Source organism: Wasmannia auropunctata, unplaced genomic scaffold (assembly GCF_000956235.1).
Source record: "Wasmannia auropunctata unplaced genomic scaffold, wasmannia.A_1.0 LD334508.1, whole genome shotgun sequence".
Lineage (NCBI taxonomy): Eukaryota > Metazoa > Arthropoda > Insecta > Hymenoptera > Formicidae > Wasmannia > Wasmannia auropunctata.
In genome coordinates this window covers 1943931-1962786 of record NW_012028382.1, presented here as the reverse complement: position 1 = coordinate 1962786, position 18856 = coordinate 1943931, and the positions used below count along the sequence as shown (strand labels likewise).

The following is an 18856-nucleotide window of genomic DNA, read 5'->3' as shown; positions in this document are numbered from 1 at the left end:
TGATAGCGCGCATTCGAATATCGGATATCCCACTTAGCGGAGACTCAAACCCCACTTAGCGGAGACTCGAACCCCACTTATTGTTAGATATGAAATAACAATTATGAAATATTGTCTTAAATTTGTATGAAAATATTTTTTTTTCTTTAAATATATACATATTATGTAATAATAATTATAATTTATGTTGAGCAGTGCTGCCGCTGTGTGGCGAGACGCGCAATTATCTCACAGTGACCGGTGAGCTTTTCAAACGCGACTCGCAAGGAGAGCAGATCGATCCCCCGGTGCAATAACGACTGCCTTCCTGGACGCCTCAAGGGTTGCTTATTCTTCAATCTCGGACGACGCTGATTACGTCGAAGAGGAGACACGAAACATGGAGTCCGCGATCGGGAATCTCGAGGAGAGCGTGAGTACACTATTTTTTTTTTATGCGCAAGAGTTTATTCGCAATTCGGACGACGGATTCGGTCAGCGCTGTCTCCGTTGACGAAACGTCAGACGTTGCTGTGGCGTTATCGAATTCACCTTGATCTTCTCGTGCCACCAGGTGCAGAAAGCCGACGGGAAGCTGGACATGATCGCGTGGCAGATAGACGAATTCGAGAAGGCCTTCGAGGACCCGGAAGACAAGGTAAGGGAGTCCTCCGCTTTTCCGCTTTTATATCAGTAGTCAGATCACCACGTACCGAGCCTGTTCTTTTTAGCTGTACTTTCAATTAATTTAACTTGCTCAATACGAAACAAGTGTACAGGCTAACCTCTGGGAGGTTAATACCTTTATCAATTTTTAATTCCTCTAACAAATCAAATATCAAAAACTATACCTACCTAGCGAAAGTAAATTTCAAATTGTCAATTTATCAAAGAAAAGTTGACAGTTGACCTTGAGACTGTAGATTTACGAAAAATCTTTGATTTATGAAAAGGAGGGTGAAAAAAAAATTAAGTACAACTGAAAAGGACAAATGTATTATGTCATTTTTGTACAGTCCTCTGTGACAGTGTACTGAATAAATGATATGTTATATTTCGTTCATCGGACAATTCCTGCTTGAAGCCAGGATGATCCACTTAGCCTTACTTAAATCTGTGTGACATCACACGTTCATGAATTATATTCGTATTGCACTTGTCCTGTTGCGATGTTTTTTCGGATCTTCAATCATCAAAATCGCTTTTCATTTTTGTGCTTCCCAGATATCTGTGCTTCGCCTATTACACTCTGTCCATCAGGTTACGAAAGATTATCAGAATCTCCGTCAAGAAATTTTGGAGGTTCAACAGTTACAAAAACAGCTTTCCAATTCACTTAGAGCTCAGCTTACGCAGGTGCACGGACACTTTAATTTATTGCGCAATAAGATTGTAGGACAAAAATCGCCGCAGCTGAAATAAGAGCGAGAGATTCGTTATAATACGTTTCCAATATCTTTTTTTTTTTTTTCCTTAACAAGAGAACGCACGTCTTTTTTACGAGATGTGAGTTAAGAGTTTAAGTGTCACGTCCAGTGGGATTATGTTCACTTTCTGTTTGTTACACTTAGAAGTACAGCAAATTGTAGAAAACGGTGTGACCCACAATTCGGAGAAAAACACAAAGATTTGAGAGAATCAAAAAGCATTTTTTGCCACTTTCTGAAAGAGTCCTGTACCTTCTAGTACCTACAAAATTATAGTTTTTGTTATATTATTTTCTCGTTTATTATTTCTGAATATTAAGAACTTTAAAAATTGGAAATAGAAAATGGGGAGTAAAAGGGATGTGATCGACATTCTCCACTCCGTAGGGTATTATCGACAAATAACTTATTTGACTTCTGCCTTAAACGTGGCGATGGGGCCAATATATATATACATGCTGGTACATTGAGAACAATATTGAAATGACCTTTCGTATTAAATTCATGTTGTCTACATTACAGCCCCTGCCATTTGTTATTCGACGCGTTAAACAGAAAACGGACAATATGTAACGATATGTTTGATCTTTGAATGATGATATTTTAGTAGTGCATCAACTGAATGGCTAAAAAAATAACATTTGTGTATCTTTCATTATTCATTAGATTTATCTGTATATATATATTTCTACACCATTTTGAGGACAATGGCTACGAAAAAATTTATTTTTCCTCGTGTACGAATCGAAGCTCTGTGAGACACTGAGATTAGAGAATACAAGCTTAGCATGATATCTTTGTGCGAATCCACAATTTAGCTTTAGGTGACTTAGACATTTGCGCTTTCAGAATGTTGATTTTGACATCTCGGACAATTTCAGTACTCACTCGAAGGTCTGAGGCAACATAAATGATTACAGTGTAACATTCTATTATTATTCGATTGCTATTGATAATGTCCTATATTGCATACTTATGAGTTTACACATGATGCAACACGCATATATGTGACATTTACATCGATTTACATCGATTAAGGCCCATCGATTATACTTGTATCTGTAAAATTTTTATTTATTATTATTGTGATATAGAGTAAGTTAAACAGTTTATTGTAAAACAGGGACTGTTAATTTTTTTCCGGCACGAATTATTTTATACCATACACAGCTACAATTAGCATTTTTATCCTTACTTTATATAATACAAAAGATTAAGTTAAATTAAGAGTTAGTTAAATATGACAAATATGAATATTTTCGTATGTTTAATCAGAAATATAGAATATTTCTGTCATTTATATTTTTAGGTAAAATCCATTGACAGTGCAGAAAAAATTGTGAATAGGTTTAAAATTGGCAAACAATAATATATATTTATATGAATATTAATCCTGTTACATGTGGATTTTTTAACAGGCTATTTATTTCTCTTTGCATAAAATTAATAACTTTCGTCTGGCTGCAACTTGTACAATAAGATATACATATATATATATACGCATTATGAAAAGAAGTATTACTGACAACTATACAGAAGTTCCGAAAATATACTCTCACAGATTCCTGAATATATACAAACGCTTATGTGTTCCCAGCACGCGCTTAGTGTTCTTTCTTAAAATACATTAAAACACGGTGTTTTCAATATTTTCTAATTTACAGAAAATGAATGTAATATGAATGAAGAAATGAAGGAATACATGATGACAAATATATAAAATTAGCGTTGAAAAATCAAGAGATGGGAAACACTATTGCCTTAAAACATATGTAGACGCGCATTTTTAACACCTTGGAATTAGAGATATCTATATATAATTATACACGCTAAACTGTAACAACCTAACATATTTTCGAGAAGTCTGACGAACCAGTAAAAAGTATTTTCTCTTTTTCTTTCGTAGGAAATACTTCTGCATTATAAACCGTCTTATATCGAACACGAATATTGTAATGTGTGACTACTACTTATATTTAACAAATATTTATTATTAATCGATTCACTGTGCGGATTTAGTCTTAATGACGCTCTATCATCTCACCGATTGATAAACGGAATAATTTTATGTACGACGCAGCTTAAATTATCACGGATAGAGTGACTGAGTTTCATAATCGTAAATGTGTTGCATGCTAGTTACATATACACGCGCAACGGCATTGCGTATTTAAAGAAAAAATTGCTCGTTTTTTTTTTACACGCGCGTTCGATCCGTGTCTCGCAGGAAAACTCCTTCAAGTCAATACTATTACGTAGACCGAAAGAACATTGTGATACTCAGTGACTCGCACTATCTAAATATTCTAAATCGACTTCTTATATTGCGGTTAAGAACGTATCTAGCTCGGTGCATCGAAAATAGGGAGAGACGTTAACTTTTGCACTACGCTTATTAATTAATCGTAATATAAACAGTCGTATCGTCTTGTAGCTCTCATCCGAAATTAGATACATACCTATTACGAAATAGAGGAAGGGAGAAAATGTGTCCTTTATTAGCACTGTCAGACCAGAGTCTTACGTATTCGCTATTTTTCGCTTTAACGTACGTACAATTTAATTTGATACATATTGCCAATCTCTTCTGCAATGTAGATACACATGTACAACGCAATTTTCAATTGATCACATATACGCACACACTCAATTTTATCCCTCGATACGTATGACTTTGTTAAGACGTTAGATTAGCCTGTTATTCGTTAATATATACGTTAATATATAATATAGAATAGTTTTAAGAGAAAAATGGTCTGGAACACATTGAAAATGTGCCAAAATTTCGGTCAATTAATATAATAAACGCCATTCGATTCGCCGGAGACAAATTGCTCCAGATTTGTTTCTTTCCGAAATCTACATATCACACGTTTAAAATTCTTAAACGCGTATATCGCACCTTTTATTGGAAACATTCCCAAGATTCGTGGATGCCTTTAAGCAAAACAAGTTAATCTTGTACAAGCACTGTTTATTACAGGACGTGTATATCGCATGATTTCTTACAAGTTATGTAACTTAAAAAAGAACGAAAAGAACTTATTTTTTAATCTTAAAATCAAGCTTCAAAATATGTTTGCAACATAATCACATTAGATTAAAATTCTTCATACAATCGTATGATGAATTTAAACCTAATTTATATTTCAAACATATTTTAAAGCCTGACAAAAATTACTGCAGAAATTAGTTCTTTCCCCATTTTAGAAGCCATTTGGTTATTCATGATCATTTTTCCGTAAAATTAAAAATTATTTTTCAATAAACTGATATATAATATGTTTAAATATTCATTGCGTTCACTTATCATATTACGCGTCCCGTCCTAAAATAAACGCTTTGTACACACATATTTGCTAATTAACAATGCATACAGCCATTAAATTCGCTGCATGTTGCACGCATAGGTACTTGATACGTTATTCAATTTATTCATTAAAGTCACAAGTGCATTTATGTAATGGATATAAATTCTACAGTTACAATTCCAGTACCGTAAAAGGCAAGAGATATCGAAATCGACCCTAATGTTTGAATAGTATGTTTAAATGTATAAAATTCATTTATAATATTTTGAAATGAAAATGCTTACGAATAGAAGGTGACAAATATCATATTCTCAAGATATATTTTGGCCGTATAATAAATACATATTAATTTTGCAATATGAATTATAAATGCAGATTTATATTTATAATTATATGGTTTAACTTATAATTACTATAAGATTATTTAAACGAATTTTATTTAACTACTGAGATTTTTATCGTGCATGTGCTGGAATTGACTGTACGATTGCGATATCAAAATATTGAAATTTATCGGATTATTTAACAAATCTATTATACACAATTGCTCAAAATTTCGATGTATATTTACAATTCATGAGACGAAACCTGTATCTTTTTAGATATTTATCGTATTATTATTATGTAATAAATTGTTATCTCTAGCAATTCCCTGAGAGTTCATTATTGTTTATTACTACGATGCCAACACAATTATTGCGTTACATTCGAATAGGATAAGCGATATTTCTACGAAACTAGACGCATTTCTCTGAAGGAAAATCCGCAACTATCTCGCTCTGACGAGGGAAGCTGGACACACATTACTCGAAATGTCAGGTACGAGGTCAGATGAATCAAGAAGGGGCCTAATCAATTACTCATTTTCCCATACTAACGCCCACGGCGCTTCTCAAAGAGCTCGGACTATTTTGAACTTTACCTTGGGAAGAAGAAGATAGAAGGATGATGTGTAATGTGCGCTGGAGAAAAAAAAACCGCCTCAGAAGCCTTTCACTACGAAAAGCAAAAGCGTTCGCCCCGCTTACGTTCGTACGATTCATCAACCAGAGTGCGTGCATTCATGTTTTATAATAGATATAGACATGTGCTTGCTCCAGGGAACGCTGCGCACGCGAGAGATGTTGCGAGCTGGACTTGACCTCGTAGGTGGACCCGAGCGAGGACCGGTTATTCCGCGCGCGGATCAAGGAAAGGCCTCTCGAATAGGAGCGAAGGTTGTAGACCCTCGCCTACACGGCGGAATCCTCTCCTCGCGTTAGAACACCGATAGATATTCACGGCGGTTCAACAATGCGCATTCAATGCGAAGGCACTCGACGATCTTCCCGCTACGTTAAGCCCGATTGATGAATATTAATTGCCTGTTGCTGCATCGTAAACTTGACCAAATCCAACCACGCAGGAATCCCGAGCTTCCTCTGATGAATTATCGGCATTATAATTAACCGGGATATGTCCTGTGTGCGAAACGTCCCGGATGTCTTTATTAATTATATACAGCCTCTGGCTAATTTGGAGTGTGTCTCTTCTTGGCGGAAATGTCGAGGGAGGTTGTCATTAGCCGCTACTTTCTAGCTCTTAACATTATGAATTCGTGATAAAATTTTAAATTAAAATTCCTAATGACGCTTCTTTTCGCTAAGGAGGAGAGATCGGCGCCATATATATATATTAATCAGAAGATTAAAATTGTAATTTGCGGGACACTCCATATATCAGTCTGTAAAAGAGTTCCGAAGCACGCGTCTACTTTCCAAAATGTTTTAGTTCTCCAGCTCGGAGTTGATTGAACGGCGGGGAAAAAAAGTTTGTTGGCACTGGTCCCCGCGTATCGGATGTATTCCTTTCGAAGAGCGTGTCATTGGTGAACCGTGCGGATCTGCTCGTCGATTAGAAATTTATAGAAATCACTACAGAACGGATAATGTTGGCGAGAAGAATCCCCCCCCTCCCCCCTCGCGCGAGAGATTCACTTCCTTTCCAGAATATTTGCACTTCGGCCGTTACAGTGGGACGGCGTTTTCCGCTCAATTTCCATCGTTCTCGTGGGAAAGTATTCTTATTCCGATTGTAATACGGATGTATCCGCGCGGGACGATTCGCGTGTAACAACGTGCCTGCGCTGTGCAGCGAGGAGGCACAATTGCGGATTGCAATATTTATATTCCGTGCCGCTTGACAGCGCGTTTTAGACCTACCGGTGATAGAATACAGAAGCTGCAATTTTTCGAAAGTATAATAATTCATAGGTATAAAAATATGCATATTTGTATAAATATAATTTATATATTTTTAAAATTTTAAATTTTATTTTATATCATATTTTAGATATTAATGTATATTTTATAAATGTGACCGTTTTATGAATAATGTAGGTAAATCGCTAGCTTTTTCCCAGATGTATCGGATGTATCGAAAAAAAAGTATATACAGTAGTGTTCCCAGAGTCACTCATTTAAGTATTAACCGCGTCTAACGTTGTTTGATTTCAATAATTGCTCGTCGATTAAACGATTTCAATGTGGTTTGACCGGTGACAGAATTTACAGATAAATATTGGAATAAGTGTGATATATGGTGTAACTCACAGAAGATAATTTGAAAAATTGGAAATCATTGTCCACTACAAATCTTGCTCTCCGAGAATCACTTTGGCCGGGAACGTTGGATGGACCACTACATAGTGATGAAATTTCTGAACGCTACAAAAGCCGGAAGCGGATGTTCGAGAAGCGTATCGAGCGAGTCGTCGGCTGGAAACCGAAAGAGAGAATCCTGCGGAAGGGGCGATAGCGGTCTCGCGACGCGTCTGCCGATTTGTATCTTGCCCCTGCGGCGGCCGGTCTTGCCGCTTTGCTGACTTCGTCGCGTAGCGCGAGCTCCGGAAATTTTCCGTCCCGTTTCGAGCGACGTCCCGCGAAAGTGCAGCTCGAGACACGACGGATATACGGGCGCGTTTGCGTGCGCGAACGCTTTCGTTACGGCGACGTGACAGGAAGAGAAGTCCGTGAAAGGCACTGGTCTTTCGTCGAGAAATGGAAAGAGCCTCCTCGTCATTATTCCTATCCGCCTAACGGCCTAGACGCGTGAGATGCGTGTCAACTGAATGCTAATTATAGCCGGTATGTGTGTGAAAGATCCTAACGCATCCCGGCTAGGAATTGTACCAATGAAAGTGTTGTCTCTTGCCGTCTCTTCGAAAGATTTAGTCCAAAGCCGATATTTCAATAATTCGCCAATTTTAGATCTTCCTTCTAAGATCATCTTTTTTTTAGATTTGTTGAATATGACAGCCAATTTTTTTTCTTGATTCATTCTATAATTCCGTGGTTCCTTCCAGAGGAAGGAAGTAATCGATCGTCGAACCCTCGATTTTCACCGATGTTCCATCGAGCATGTCGACATGCCAGAGGCAGTTTCCAATTTATGCGGCTGGCGTGTTCCTGAGAATTTGATAACGAAATTTCATTTGCTGATGTTTAAATTTCAAAAGTAGCACTATTACAGTCTGTTAATTAGTAAGTTATTACAATATAACATATCTTAATAATGAATAATTCTAAGCATGATTTCTAAACATATCTTATACGTGTAGCGTGATGTGATTTCTAAATATAATTTCTAAGTATGTTAAAAAATATCTCTGACATAAATTGGCGGAAAAACAAAATTGAAGGAAATAGATAAATTAATCAAATTATAATCTCGTAATAATCGGACCGCATATAATGTATATTTGTAAAAAAGATTCCCGATATAAATGTCTAATAAGAAGTCTGCAAGACTTCTGAGGTCGCGGTGTCAAATGGCAACTTAAATTCATGAAGCTTTGAAAAGTCAAATTGCCTGGGATCTGTATCATCCTCGCCTCGCGTCGGAGCGTGCCGTGAATGTGGACGAACGCCCCGTTCTAATAACCTACTCCCACACCGCCGATCGGCCGGAGTGCTCGCTCGGTCGGTCGGTCCCCCGAGTCGAAGTCGGGTTCAGTCGTCTAGCGACCGGTTCCGAGGTCCGGGCCCTGTTCGCCGCACGGGTCTGACTCACTGCCGCGGCCGATGCGAGAGTAGTGCCGCGGGAAAGCAGGGCCTTCGCTTCTTTCGCACGAACAGGTAAGCACGAGGAATCGGAAACAGTCTATATCTGCTTATTAATAAGTTAGAAAAGTCATATATAGTTGAACGAAGGTCTAGAATGAAGTGACATTTTTGCTCACGCGTCGGGTTCTTCGCGGAATAAGCTATTCACTTATCACCGAATGACGAAACCAGACTATGCCTTTCACCTCTCGTTGCACAGTTATTTTATCTCTAAGAGCCTTAGTTTCATTCATTAATTTGTTGAGAAACAGCACTTCCGTTCTGGAAAAATTGAAAAGAATATTTATGAAATTTAAAATTTTAAATCGTATATCAATAAAAAGATGCATTAAATCATTAATAATTGTGGAAATGCTATAGAATTTCCTTCGCGCTTTTCTTTGTCCACAGATTCATATTCACACACATTATTTACTTTCATTGTCTCACAATGCTGGATTGTTTAAGTGTGATAAACAATAGTGTCTGATATATGTTCGTATACGTGAATAAGGAAAGCGATTTTATGACGGCCTAGTTTCTAGATTTGAAGATACGTTTGAAACTTAAAGAAAATTCGATGTCACTTCTATCCTGACTTTATTTTGTAATCGAATAATTTCAGAATTCAAAGCATCTTATTTATCTCATTTATACCTTATTTAAATCTGAGAGAAAAAATTTTCATGTCAAGGGTGTCTCGGGAGGCCGTCCACTTATTCATCGCAGCGTTTTAATATTTAATTACATTTCTAGGTATATTTATATTTTAAATTTATATTTCTTAAAGCATTTACGAGTAATGGAGTAGCGGGGTCGCGCGCGAATCAACATATATAAATGAATTAAAAGCCATTAAAAGCAGACTATTTAAATCGGAAACGAGAATTCTAACGCAAGAAATATCGCGTGAGGAGTCATAATTTATCTTTTTTTTTCTTTTTTAATCTCTAACTATTCATATTGTTCTTATCTCGATTGAATTTCTAGGTTCTTACCTTGACGAATATTTATCTCGCGGTATCTGGGATAACATACGCGTGGAGTGTCGGTGTAATAACCGGTTCAACTCTGGGCTCCTTCGTCATCGCGTCTCGCGTGCTCCTTCGCGTGCGGCTTTCGAATGCGGCATTTAAACCGCCAACTTTATGCGCCTTCGTGACTTCCTTCGGGCCTTGGTCCGCCGTTGAGACGGCGATATCGATTAAGTGGCAAGAGTTCACGCTTATACGTCCTAGCATAAAAATTCTACAACGCGTACTCCAAATGAACGTGGAAACTCCATTTGACCTTGATTAATGCTTGTTCTTGCGATCTCTAACGTGCGTCGCGCCGACGCGTTTCGTGTTCGCTAATCATTGTCGTTGTAATTCGCGTGTGCGTTTCTCCGTTACTTTTCGAGTAATGCTCGGTAGTATCGCGCGGTGAGAGAGAGGTCATCAAACCTTCGCTCGGTCATCTCCATACGTGGCTGTTCACCCGCGAATACGAATACGTTGTTGTAACCCTCGCTCTTTTGTTCGTAACAATGTTGGAGAAACGATAACGGTAAATTATTTGCTCTGTTTTCCCTGTAACATGTTTGAAATAATAACAGTAAATTAATTCGGCCTTGCTTTTGAAACAAATAATAGATTGATTTAATCAATCGTTATACGTATATCAGAACGTATAATATAAAAATGAAATAATAGCAATAAAAAAGAGCTTGCTATAAATGTGACAATTCCTAAGACGCGAAACAAATCGATGCGTAAGATATAATGAAATAAAATCTCAAGAGAAACGAGAGAAGGCATTCTTTCTCTCTCTTTCGGATGAAATGATTAGCATTAGCTTTAACAATGTTAACATAGCGTGAATCATTATTGGTGCGGATGCGTAACGATTCACGGCGCAACGGAAGAAAAATTTCGAATTCAAATGCGCGTTTGAGTGCACATACAAATCGCGTCACAGTTGCATTGCATTTGCGATGATCGTTTTGATCGGCATTTACCTGACGACACTCGACGATCTTTTACAGAGGCTGGCTCGTTTCGCGATCGAACATGCGTTTCCTCGTGCTTGGCCTGACATTAATCGTAAGCCTGCTAGTCGTTAGAAGGGTTTCTGCCCATGGAAGACTGATAGAGCCACCCTCGAGGGCCTCCATGTGGAGGTACGGCTTCGACACACCTCACGATTACAACGACCACGAGTGCTATTGCGGCGGATTCACCAGGCAGTGGCAGCGAAACAAAGGGAAATGCGGCATCTGCGGCGATCCCTGGGATTCTCCATCGGTGAGTCTTCTTGCAAAAAGAACGCTGTAAACAAATCGTAAATAAATACGAACGAATCATAAAACAGCACATAAAATTTTCTTATATAAGTCTGACTCTGGTCAGACTTATATAATAATAGGTAATAATCTCTTCAGACCGCTGTCCGTGCAATTATAATTTGGCAGCGAATTCTATTTGTTTTTTTTTTTAATAAAAATTAGAATTGTAATCTGTTTAATGTGCATACGCGCTACGCCAAAGATGGTCTCATCATTATATATATAAGTATTTCAATTAGATAAGCTATTTGTCACACGACATGGCCTGCATCGGCCTTGCCGATTTAATTGTAATGGCAATGGAAAGTCTACGAAGGTAGTTGTTCGCAAGTTAAAAATGATAATCCAGCTGCGCTACACGTACAATTACTTCCCAACATCCTTCTTGCAACACCGACCACACACCATTACGCGCGATTCTTCGCTCCGTTGACCGTGGAGGGCGTGGAGTACCATACAATACCGCCGTAATGTCGACATGTTTCCGAAAATTATGCAGTACAAACGTGGAAGGTCTGCTTGCTGGATCGATTTTTCTACCTTTAATTTAAATTTTATTTAATTTTAAATTTAGCGATTTAAATTTAAATGAAATTTAATAAATTTACATGGGAATTTACGGGGAAATTTATATGGTAAAAAAATGTCGCTTGAATGAGAAAACAATTGTCAAGCTCGAGACAAATGTCAAGTCGATGGAACAAGTAACATGATTAACGCGAAACAATTATTCGATTCGACTCGACGATTGTCGAGTGTCTAATTGTCGCAGCTCCCCGGGAAAACTTTCATCAGACATTTTCGTTCGGAAGAAAGTGACTATGCTAACAACATTTTCGATGCTATTATTAGACATTTGTTTCGTTTCTCCCTTTCTATCCCTAATGAAAGTGAGTGAAATGCACCTTCCTGCGAAGCGCGGTTTATTATCCAGAATTAAACGACGTGCAATGACTCGTGACACGCGAGAGAAAGATGTAATTACTCTCCTCGCTGCCTAATAACAGAACGGCTTTACAAGCGTGAACCGATTATTGATACGTTGTTTGCCTTAATGAATCGTGCACTCGAGCACGCAAAAGAAATTACGCATTTGAAAAAAAAAAAAAGTAAAAGGGAAATCCTTCAATAGAATCAATTTTGCAATTCTAATTCTTCATATCACGTGAATTAATATTCCATACGGAATTTTTCATCGAATTCTGTCGTATATTACAGATCGTCGAAAGTGAGCTTCAGTTAAGACAGAATGATAGACAAAATCCTGTTCCGGATTTAATCGCGAGTTAAATCATCGGATTACAGCATACAAGATTATAGACTTAGAATTTTGCTTTCACTTTGATTGTGCATAGCGTAGACTGCGGAATTCATGATTAAAAAAAAAAAAGAAGGAAAAGATGACGAAAAGACGGCGATTACTAATCGTGCCCATAGCTTTCGTGACCCGGTCTTCGTGTTCCTATAATCGGCCGATCGGACGTTTTCGTTGCGCGGCTTTTTATGCGGGATGCTGGCCTTGATATGTACGCTTGATATACGGACGAAAGTAGTCCGAAAGAGAAGTGAAATCCGTTTTCCTCTTTCTCTGTTTTGTCGATATTTGCATTTATTCCGTTTCTCGTTACACACACATGCAAACAATCTTCTAAAAGAGAAACAATCGTAATAATATAACATTAGTATTTATATAAAAAAGATGTATATAATGTATTAAGCATGAAAATAGGAATGTACTCTGGTTTATTCCATGTTATTTTATTTTTCAGCCACGTGTTCACGAGACGGGCGGCAAGTATGGGAACGGCGTGATCGTTCGGCGCTACCGGACCGGATCGGTCATACCGGTCCGCGTGGAGCTGACGGCGAATCATCACGGCTACTTCGAGTTCCGCACCTGCGCCATGACCTACCGTGACCGGGAGGTCACCCAGGAGTGCCTGGATAAGCACTTGCTGAGCGCCGAGAACGGATCCACCCGTTATTACCCTGGCCCCGGCAACCGGGTCTTCGAGGGCTACTACAAATTACCGGACGGTCTGACCTGCGCCCAATGCGTCTTCCAGTGGCGATACGTCGCCGGGAATAACTGGGGCGAATGCGGCAACGGCACAGGTATTCGCCGATTCTCCGATATTCAACCGTGGAATGCGTAAATGCAGCGTCGCTGCGCAAACTGCGGATACATGTCATGAATTACCCGAGCTTCGAAGAGATCGCCGGTTATCTGTTATTAAGCGCGTGACATAGGCTCTGGAAAACAAAACGAACGTATTGTCCGTTAAATTTATAACGGACCAAATAGTAACGGAGAATAGCGCTCAAAGTAGGTCAGAGTTCACATATGAAGGACGATCTGGGACACCTTATACGCGGCAATGACAGCATATAGATCTTTCCCACGAGATGTAAGAAAAGATGTACGATAAGATTATTTGCCGCGCCGTGAATAATCTAAAAACTTTTTTTTAAGACTTCTATCTTATATTTTTAACTTGTATATTTTAACTATATAACGTATATGTATGCGTGCTAACAATCAGAATAATCCTGCCATACATCATTAAGATTCTATCGGAGCGGTAGAAAGTGCTATTACTTTATCCTACATAATAAGAGTGACCCAAGAGTTGCAGCTCTTGTTGCATAACGTTGCCATTTGACTTCGTTTAGCAAGGCAAAGCGTGTCTAGTTTGCTTCATGTGTGAACTGTAACTGATACAATAATTCGTGATATGTTTTCATAAGGTTCAAATCCGAAACAATGTATTATGGAATAATGCTTATATAATATCTGTGTATATATAATTAAGTAAAATACCAGATAGAATTTCTCCGTCAGATTTTCACAAAATCACATGGATGTGTTTAGGAGCGGTGGGATGTGGGCCTCAGGAGGAATTTCGAGCGTGCGCCGACATCGTCATTGGTGATAACGAAGCGGCGTTACCGCCGAGGCTACCGAAGCAGCCGACCATCGCGCCCACGGACGGGCTGCCGACGGACGCGTTGCCGAAATCCGGGCCGTATTGGCTGTTCAGCGTTGTCATCGCTGGTACGTGCCTGTTGGTGGTGCTGGCTGCTATGGCGTTGCTTTACACGTACTACTATCACGCCGGTAGAGCCAAAAAGTGGCTCATGGCGAGGAGACTCCTGGCGCAGGAGAGTCCGCCGGTTGCCCCGCCGAGGCACAAAAGGCATCATCACGTATCGAACACGCAGCTTCAGCTGTAGAACTCTGTACTTAACTGTCAGTATCGCACCCCTGGAGAAAGAATAGAAGCTCGAAGGGATTCCCCGATCAATATGCGATATCGTCGTACGAGGTACATTTCGTCCTAAATTCTAGAGCCTGATGTTCAGACGTGAGATAAGACGCATAGATAGTGTTCAATCATGAAACAGACTGCATTTCAAGCGATATATCTTCATATACTCTCTCTCTCTTGTATATACATACATCAATAATTTTATATATACGTATTAAAAGTATTTATTTTATATAATCGTTTATCTCTTGTGATATATTTTTTCCTATATCTTAACATGAAATGAAAAGAAATTGATTTGTACGAACAATTTAGATTGACTAATACTAAATTAGTAATTGTGTATCTCTATGAATTGTGGCATCTCCAAAAACATAAAATCTTAAAAAAAAAACGTACATTTGCATATGTAAAAAAAAAAAATTTAAAAAGTAAAGTATTGATACATCCGCATACAGAATATATATGAAAGTTTTTAACGGAATTTTGTAGTCACCGCACATTTGATTTTTTTTTTTTAACAGCACATGTATATCAATATACATATATAACGCACTTTTGCCAGATGAATTTTTAACGGCAGAACTAATCACTGTAACAGTATTACTAACATATAAGTTTTTATGTTGATACGTAGCCGATATAAGTTTTAAAATCAATGCAATATCAATAGATCGAGAAAAAACATGATCGTACACAGCAAGTTATTTATTGAAAAACATATTCCTAAAATCCTGATTGCTCATCGACTGTGTACTACTGTCCGGCGCTGCACTGCCATTACTGCTACTCTTTTTAACATTACGGGGAACCATAGACAGCAGAGTCTTGGGCACGCCGAATGCCGTACGGCTCGTCGACGTTCCGCCTAGCGACTTCACCTGTTCCGCGTTTTCCTCCGTTTGGGTCCTCTTGCGCTCGGGCGGCTTGCTTATCGCAACGCTGATCACTCTGCCCTGAATCTTCGTACCGTCCGTGTTCAGAAGGGCTTTCGCAGCGGTCGCTTCATCGTGATACTCGACATAAGCCAATCCTTTCGAGTGCCCATTACGGTAAGTAACTAGGCGAACTTCCTTCAGTTCTCCGTGAACCTTAAATATCTCCTTCAGTTCCTCTTCCGTTGTCGTAAGTGGAAATCCTTAAACATAATATTGAATGTAGGAGTGATATTATCAGAAAATATTATTCTCTCTCGAAGAACTGGTCTAAGTAAACAGTAAGAAAATCCCGCAGAAAAACAGGAAAAATAATTCTATAATGTAATTCTAACTGCTGCCCTGAATCTTTTTTAATGGCGCATGTATATCAATATACATATATAACGTATTTTTGTCAGATAAATTTTCAACGGCGAAACTAATCACTGTAACAGTATTACTACCATATAAGTTTTTGCTGATTTGCATAAACATGTCTTACCTCTAACAAAGAGTTTGTTCTTTTCAAGCGTAGAGCTATATTTGAATACTGAACATCTGGTGTCCTTGTTAGAATCACATTTTGAAATGTACATAGGTCGTCCTTTCACAAGCGTCCTATCCAATTTCAAAGCTTCGTTCACAGTTTCCTGTAAAATAATAAGTTAAACGTTACATCCTTGAACGTTTCCAAATTTTAAAGACATGAAATTAAATGTTGCGATTATATAATTTATGCGTATATTTTCAACGATTATGTCTCTTCCTTTTTTTCGCGATTTTAAAAGTTTTCGTTTATCAAACAATAAAGTATACGTACTGCGCTACTTAATTGCACATAGCAGAATCCTTTGCTACGTCCCTTGTGATCCTTAATCATTCTGAATAATGTGATCGGTTCAATGGATTTTAGAGCATCTCTTACGTCGTCTTCGGTTGTGTTGTAATCTAAATTACTGATAAAAATGGTAATACTGTCGTCCATTTTGTGCTGACTGTCTCTATCGTCTGTGTCTTTATCCTCGATCGTTTTATAACCGGGCGGTGGTTCTGATTTCGATTTGTCTTGCTCATTCGTTGTTTTACCGTCAATATTCAAGGTACTTGCTCGTTTTGATTTCACTCGCACGTCCGTTTTCACGATTTTCGACGGCGAGCTTCCTAAATTTTTCCACTTACCGTCATCTGCCTTCCTCTTACTCGCCGCTTTCTTATCTTGCGCGGACGATTCGCTCTGCGAAAGAAGTTGCTGCGCCTTTTGTCTCTCTGCCACAACTTTATCGAGCCTCTCCTTCGTTCTCGCTTCACAGAATTCCATTTGCTCCAAAGTACCTTTATCACGCTCAAAATCTATCCACGAATTCGCTATACTTTCTGGCCAATCTTGCGTGGAACTCAAGGCTTTCTGATACAGTTTCCTTAGATGCTTGGAATCTCCGTAACATCTGCAATTGAATCAGAAAAATGCTTTAAAGAATAGGACAGAGTTAATAAAAATAAAAGGTTATTACATAGAAAATTCATCAATATTTAAATTACTTTTCTAGCACTATATATTCCAGCCAGTAGGAAGCTGTTGCAGAATGCTGCGAAAGAATATCAGCCCACAATTTTCTACTCTGCTCCATGTTATCCGCGTGTATCGCTTCAAATCTCGCCCAATATTGCAAGATAGCGCAACTGGGATCGCCGTCCAGGCCGAAATACTTCGCCAAGTGCTCGCACGCTCGGTTAAACGTTTTACGAATAACATCGAGATACTTGTCCCTCTCTTCACCGTCGTCAGGATATTGGTCGAGTCTGCGCCGCAGACATTCGAGATACGTAATCCACAGATTGCGATAGTCTTCCGCCGTTGGGAAATCAACGGACAAGGCGTTCTCCAATATCGTTTGTATTTCCGATATGCGTTTGTTCCATTCCTCGTACGATCGCATCCACTTTTGCCAAACTGTCGAGCACCAAGAAACGTTCCTCGACGCTCTCTGATAAATCGGATCCAGTACGCGCGCGAGCCTCGAGTCCTTTTCCAGATAAGTAATATAATCCAGCCAGATCGACATTTCTAAGCTTAGATCAGTTATTGCCCTCTCATACAGAATCGCAATGAGATCAAAGTTGTTTTGCTTTATGTACAATAAGTATCCTTTATAAGCGTCAAGCAGTTCACTTTGGCCTTGTGCAGAGATAAGCTTCTCCTCGTAAGGGAGGTACGATGCCAATTTTGCGGAATTCTGTTTGTAGCACTTCAAAATGGACTTCTCATCAGTTTCTACTTCCGTACCGTAGTTTGCGCACCACGACTGGTATTCCTCGTATGTTTTATCCATGTCCAAAAGAGGATTAGATAATTGACGTTTAAATAAACCGACGATGCGCTCCAATTGAGCCTTCTTCCTTTCATTTTCGGGATCGTCATCCTAGGCATATAAATTTAGAAATAAATATATAGAACACAAACAAGACATGTCAAATGGAAAACTTGTTTCCACTTTAGCTATTTCTACATATATTTCAAACTCTTACCGATGGCAATTGTGAAAGGAGTACTATGTTCTCATACTCGCGATACGCTTCCCATATTATCGCCCCCTTCGTGACGTGCATTCCGACGGCAGCCAGCGCACGTTCGAAGAGTCGGCGCACTTTCTCCTCATCCTTGCCCATGTATCCAATGCTGAACTGCAAATACTCCAACCACACTTCCACGGCTGAAAGCACATGTCGCAACGTTATTGATCAGCCTGTCTCTGACAGTCTCTGACAGTCCGACGATCCTGAGGCAATCGGGAAGGGAAAAAAACTTACATACGTAATCCTTGATAGCTCGCTCGCACAGTTCGACTATCTCAGCCTTCTGCTCGTCGGTGGTCGCCAGCTTGATCTCGTCGCTTATCCAAACGAGCCAGAGCTCGGGGCTGAGCGGATATATGTTGCTCATGTTGTTCCTGGCGGCTCGCAGACGGTCAAGCTCGCCCATCGCGTGCAATTTGTTGATCAGAGCCACATGGCTGGCGTAGTCATACGGATTCGTTGATAGGGAAGCTTCCAAGGACTTCGCCTCCGCCTCGTCGACGTCCTCGTCCTCGTCATCGTCATCCTCGTCGTCGTCGTCGTCGTCATCATCCTCATTCTGAATCTCCACCGATTCTTTGTCGGCTTTCTCCTCCGTCTCGCTCGTCACCATCTCCTCCTCGTCCAAGGCTCCCTCCGGTGAAACTTCCTCGTTCACGGCATCCATCTCCTCGTCCATTCTCCTCGCAATTTGAGCTAAACCGAGATGCTCTTGCAATCGGTCGCGGCTGAAGTCCGTTAAACTGCCACGATCAAAATATCACTCATCTGCCGCCACGACCCGGACGTCGAAGGTTAGGTTTTCGTGTTTTTATATCTTTTTCCCGGTTCTGTCCCTCGATCGCTGTCCGTTGTCGAGACACTCATTATCGACGAAGCAACTTACTCCCAAAAGTCCAGTTCACTTTTGTAAGATGTCGCTACTTGTTCGATCGCGAGCTGTCAACTCGCCCAGCTGTTACCCACGAGGA

At 39.4% G+C, this 18856-nt stretch overlaps 2 protein-coding genes across 2 annotated transcripts; one reads left to right on the top strand and one right to left on the bottom strand.

The window, feature by feature from the left end:
• The first annotated feature begins 201 nt into the window (after positions 1–201).
• LOC105458616 lies at positions 202–15089 on the top strand. The gene is made up of 7 exons (XM_011704083.1): positions 202–412; positions 554–637; positions 1204–1400; positions 8548–8832; positions 10826–11084; positions 12895–13240; positions 13998–15089. The coding sequence occupies exons 1-7, from the start codon at positions 380–382 to the stop codon at positions 14357–14359; spliced, it is 1566 nt and encodes a 521-aa protein (XP_011702385.1). The 5' UTR covers positions 202–379; the 3' UTR covers positions 14360–15089.
• On the bottom strand, positions 14537–18744 carry LOC105458598 (squamous cell carcinoma antigen recognized by T-cells 3-like). The gene is made up of 6 exons (XM_011704052.1): positions 18120–18744; positions 17838–18022; positions 16851–17731; positions 16132–16756; positions 15814–15961; positions 14537–15532 (listed from the first exon to the last, which is right to left on the bottom strand). Exons 1-6 carry the CDS (start codon positions 18562–18564, stop codon positions 15099–15101), a joined length of 2718 nt encoding a protein of 905 aa, XP_011702354.1. The 5' UTR covers positions 18565–18744; the 3' UTR covers positions 14537–15098.
• Between the last annotated feature and the right edge of the window lie 112 nt (positions 18745–18856).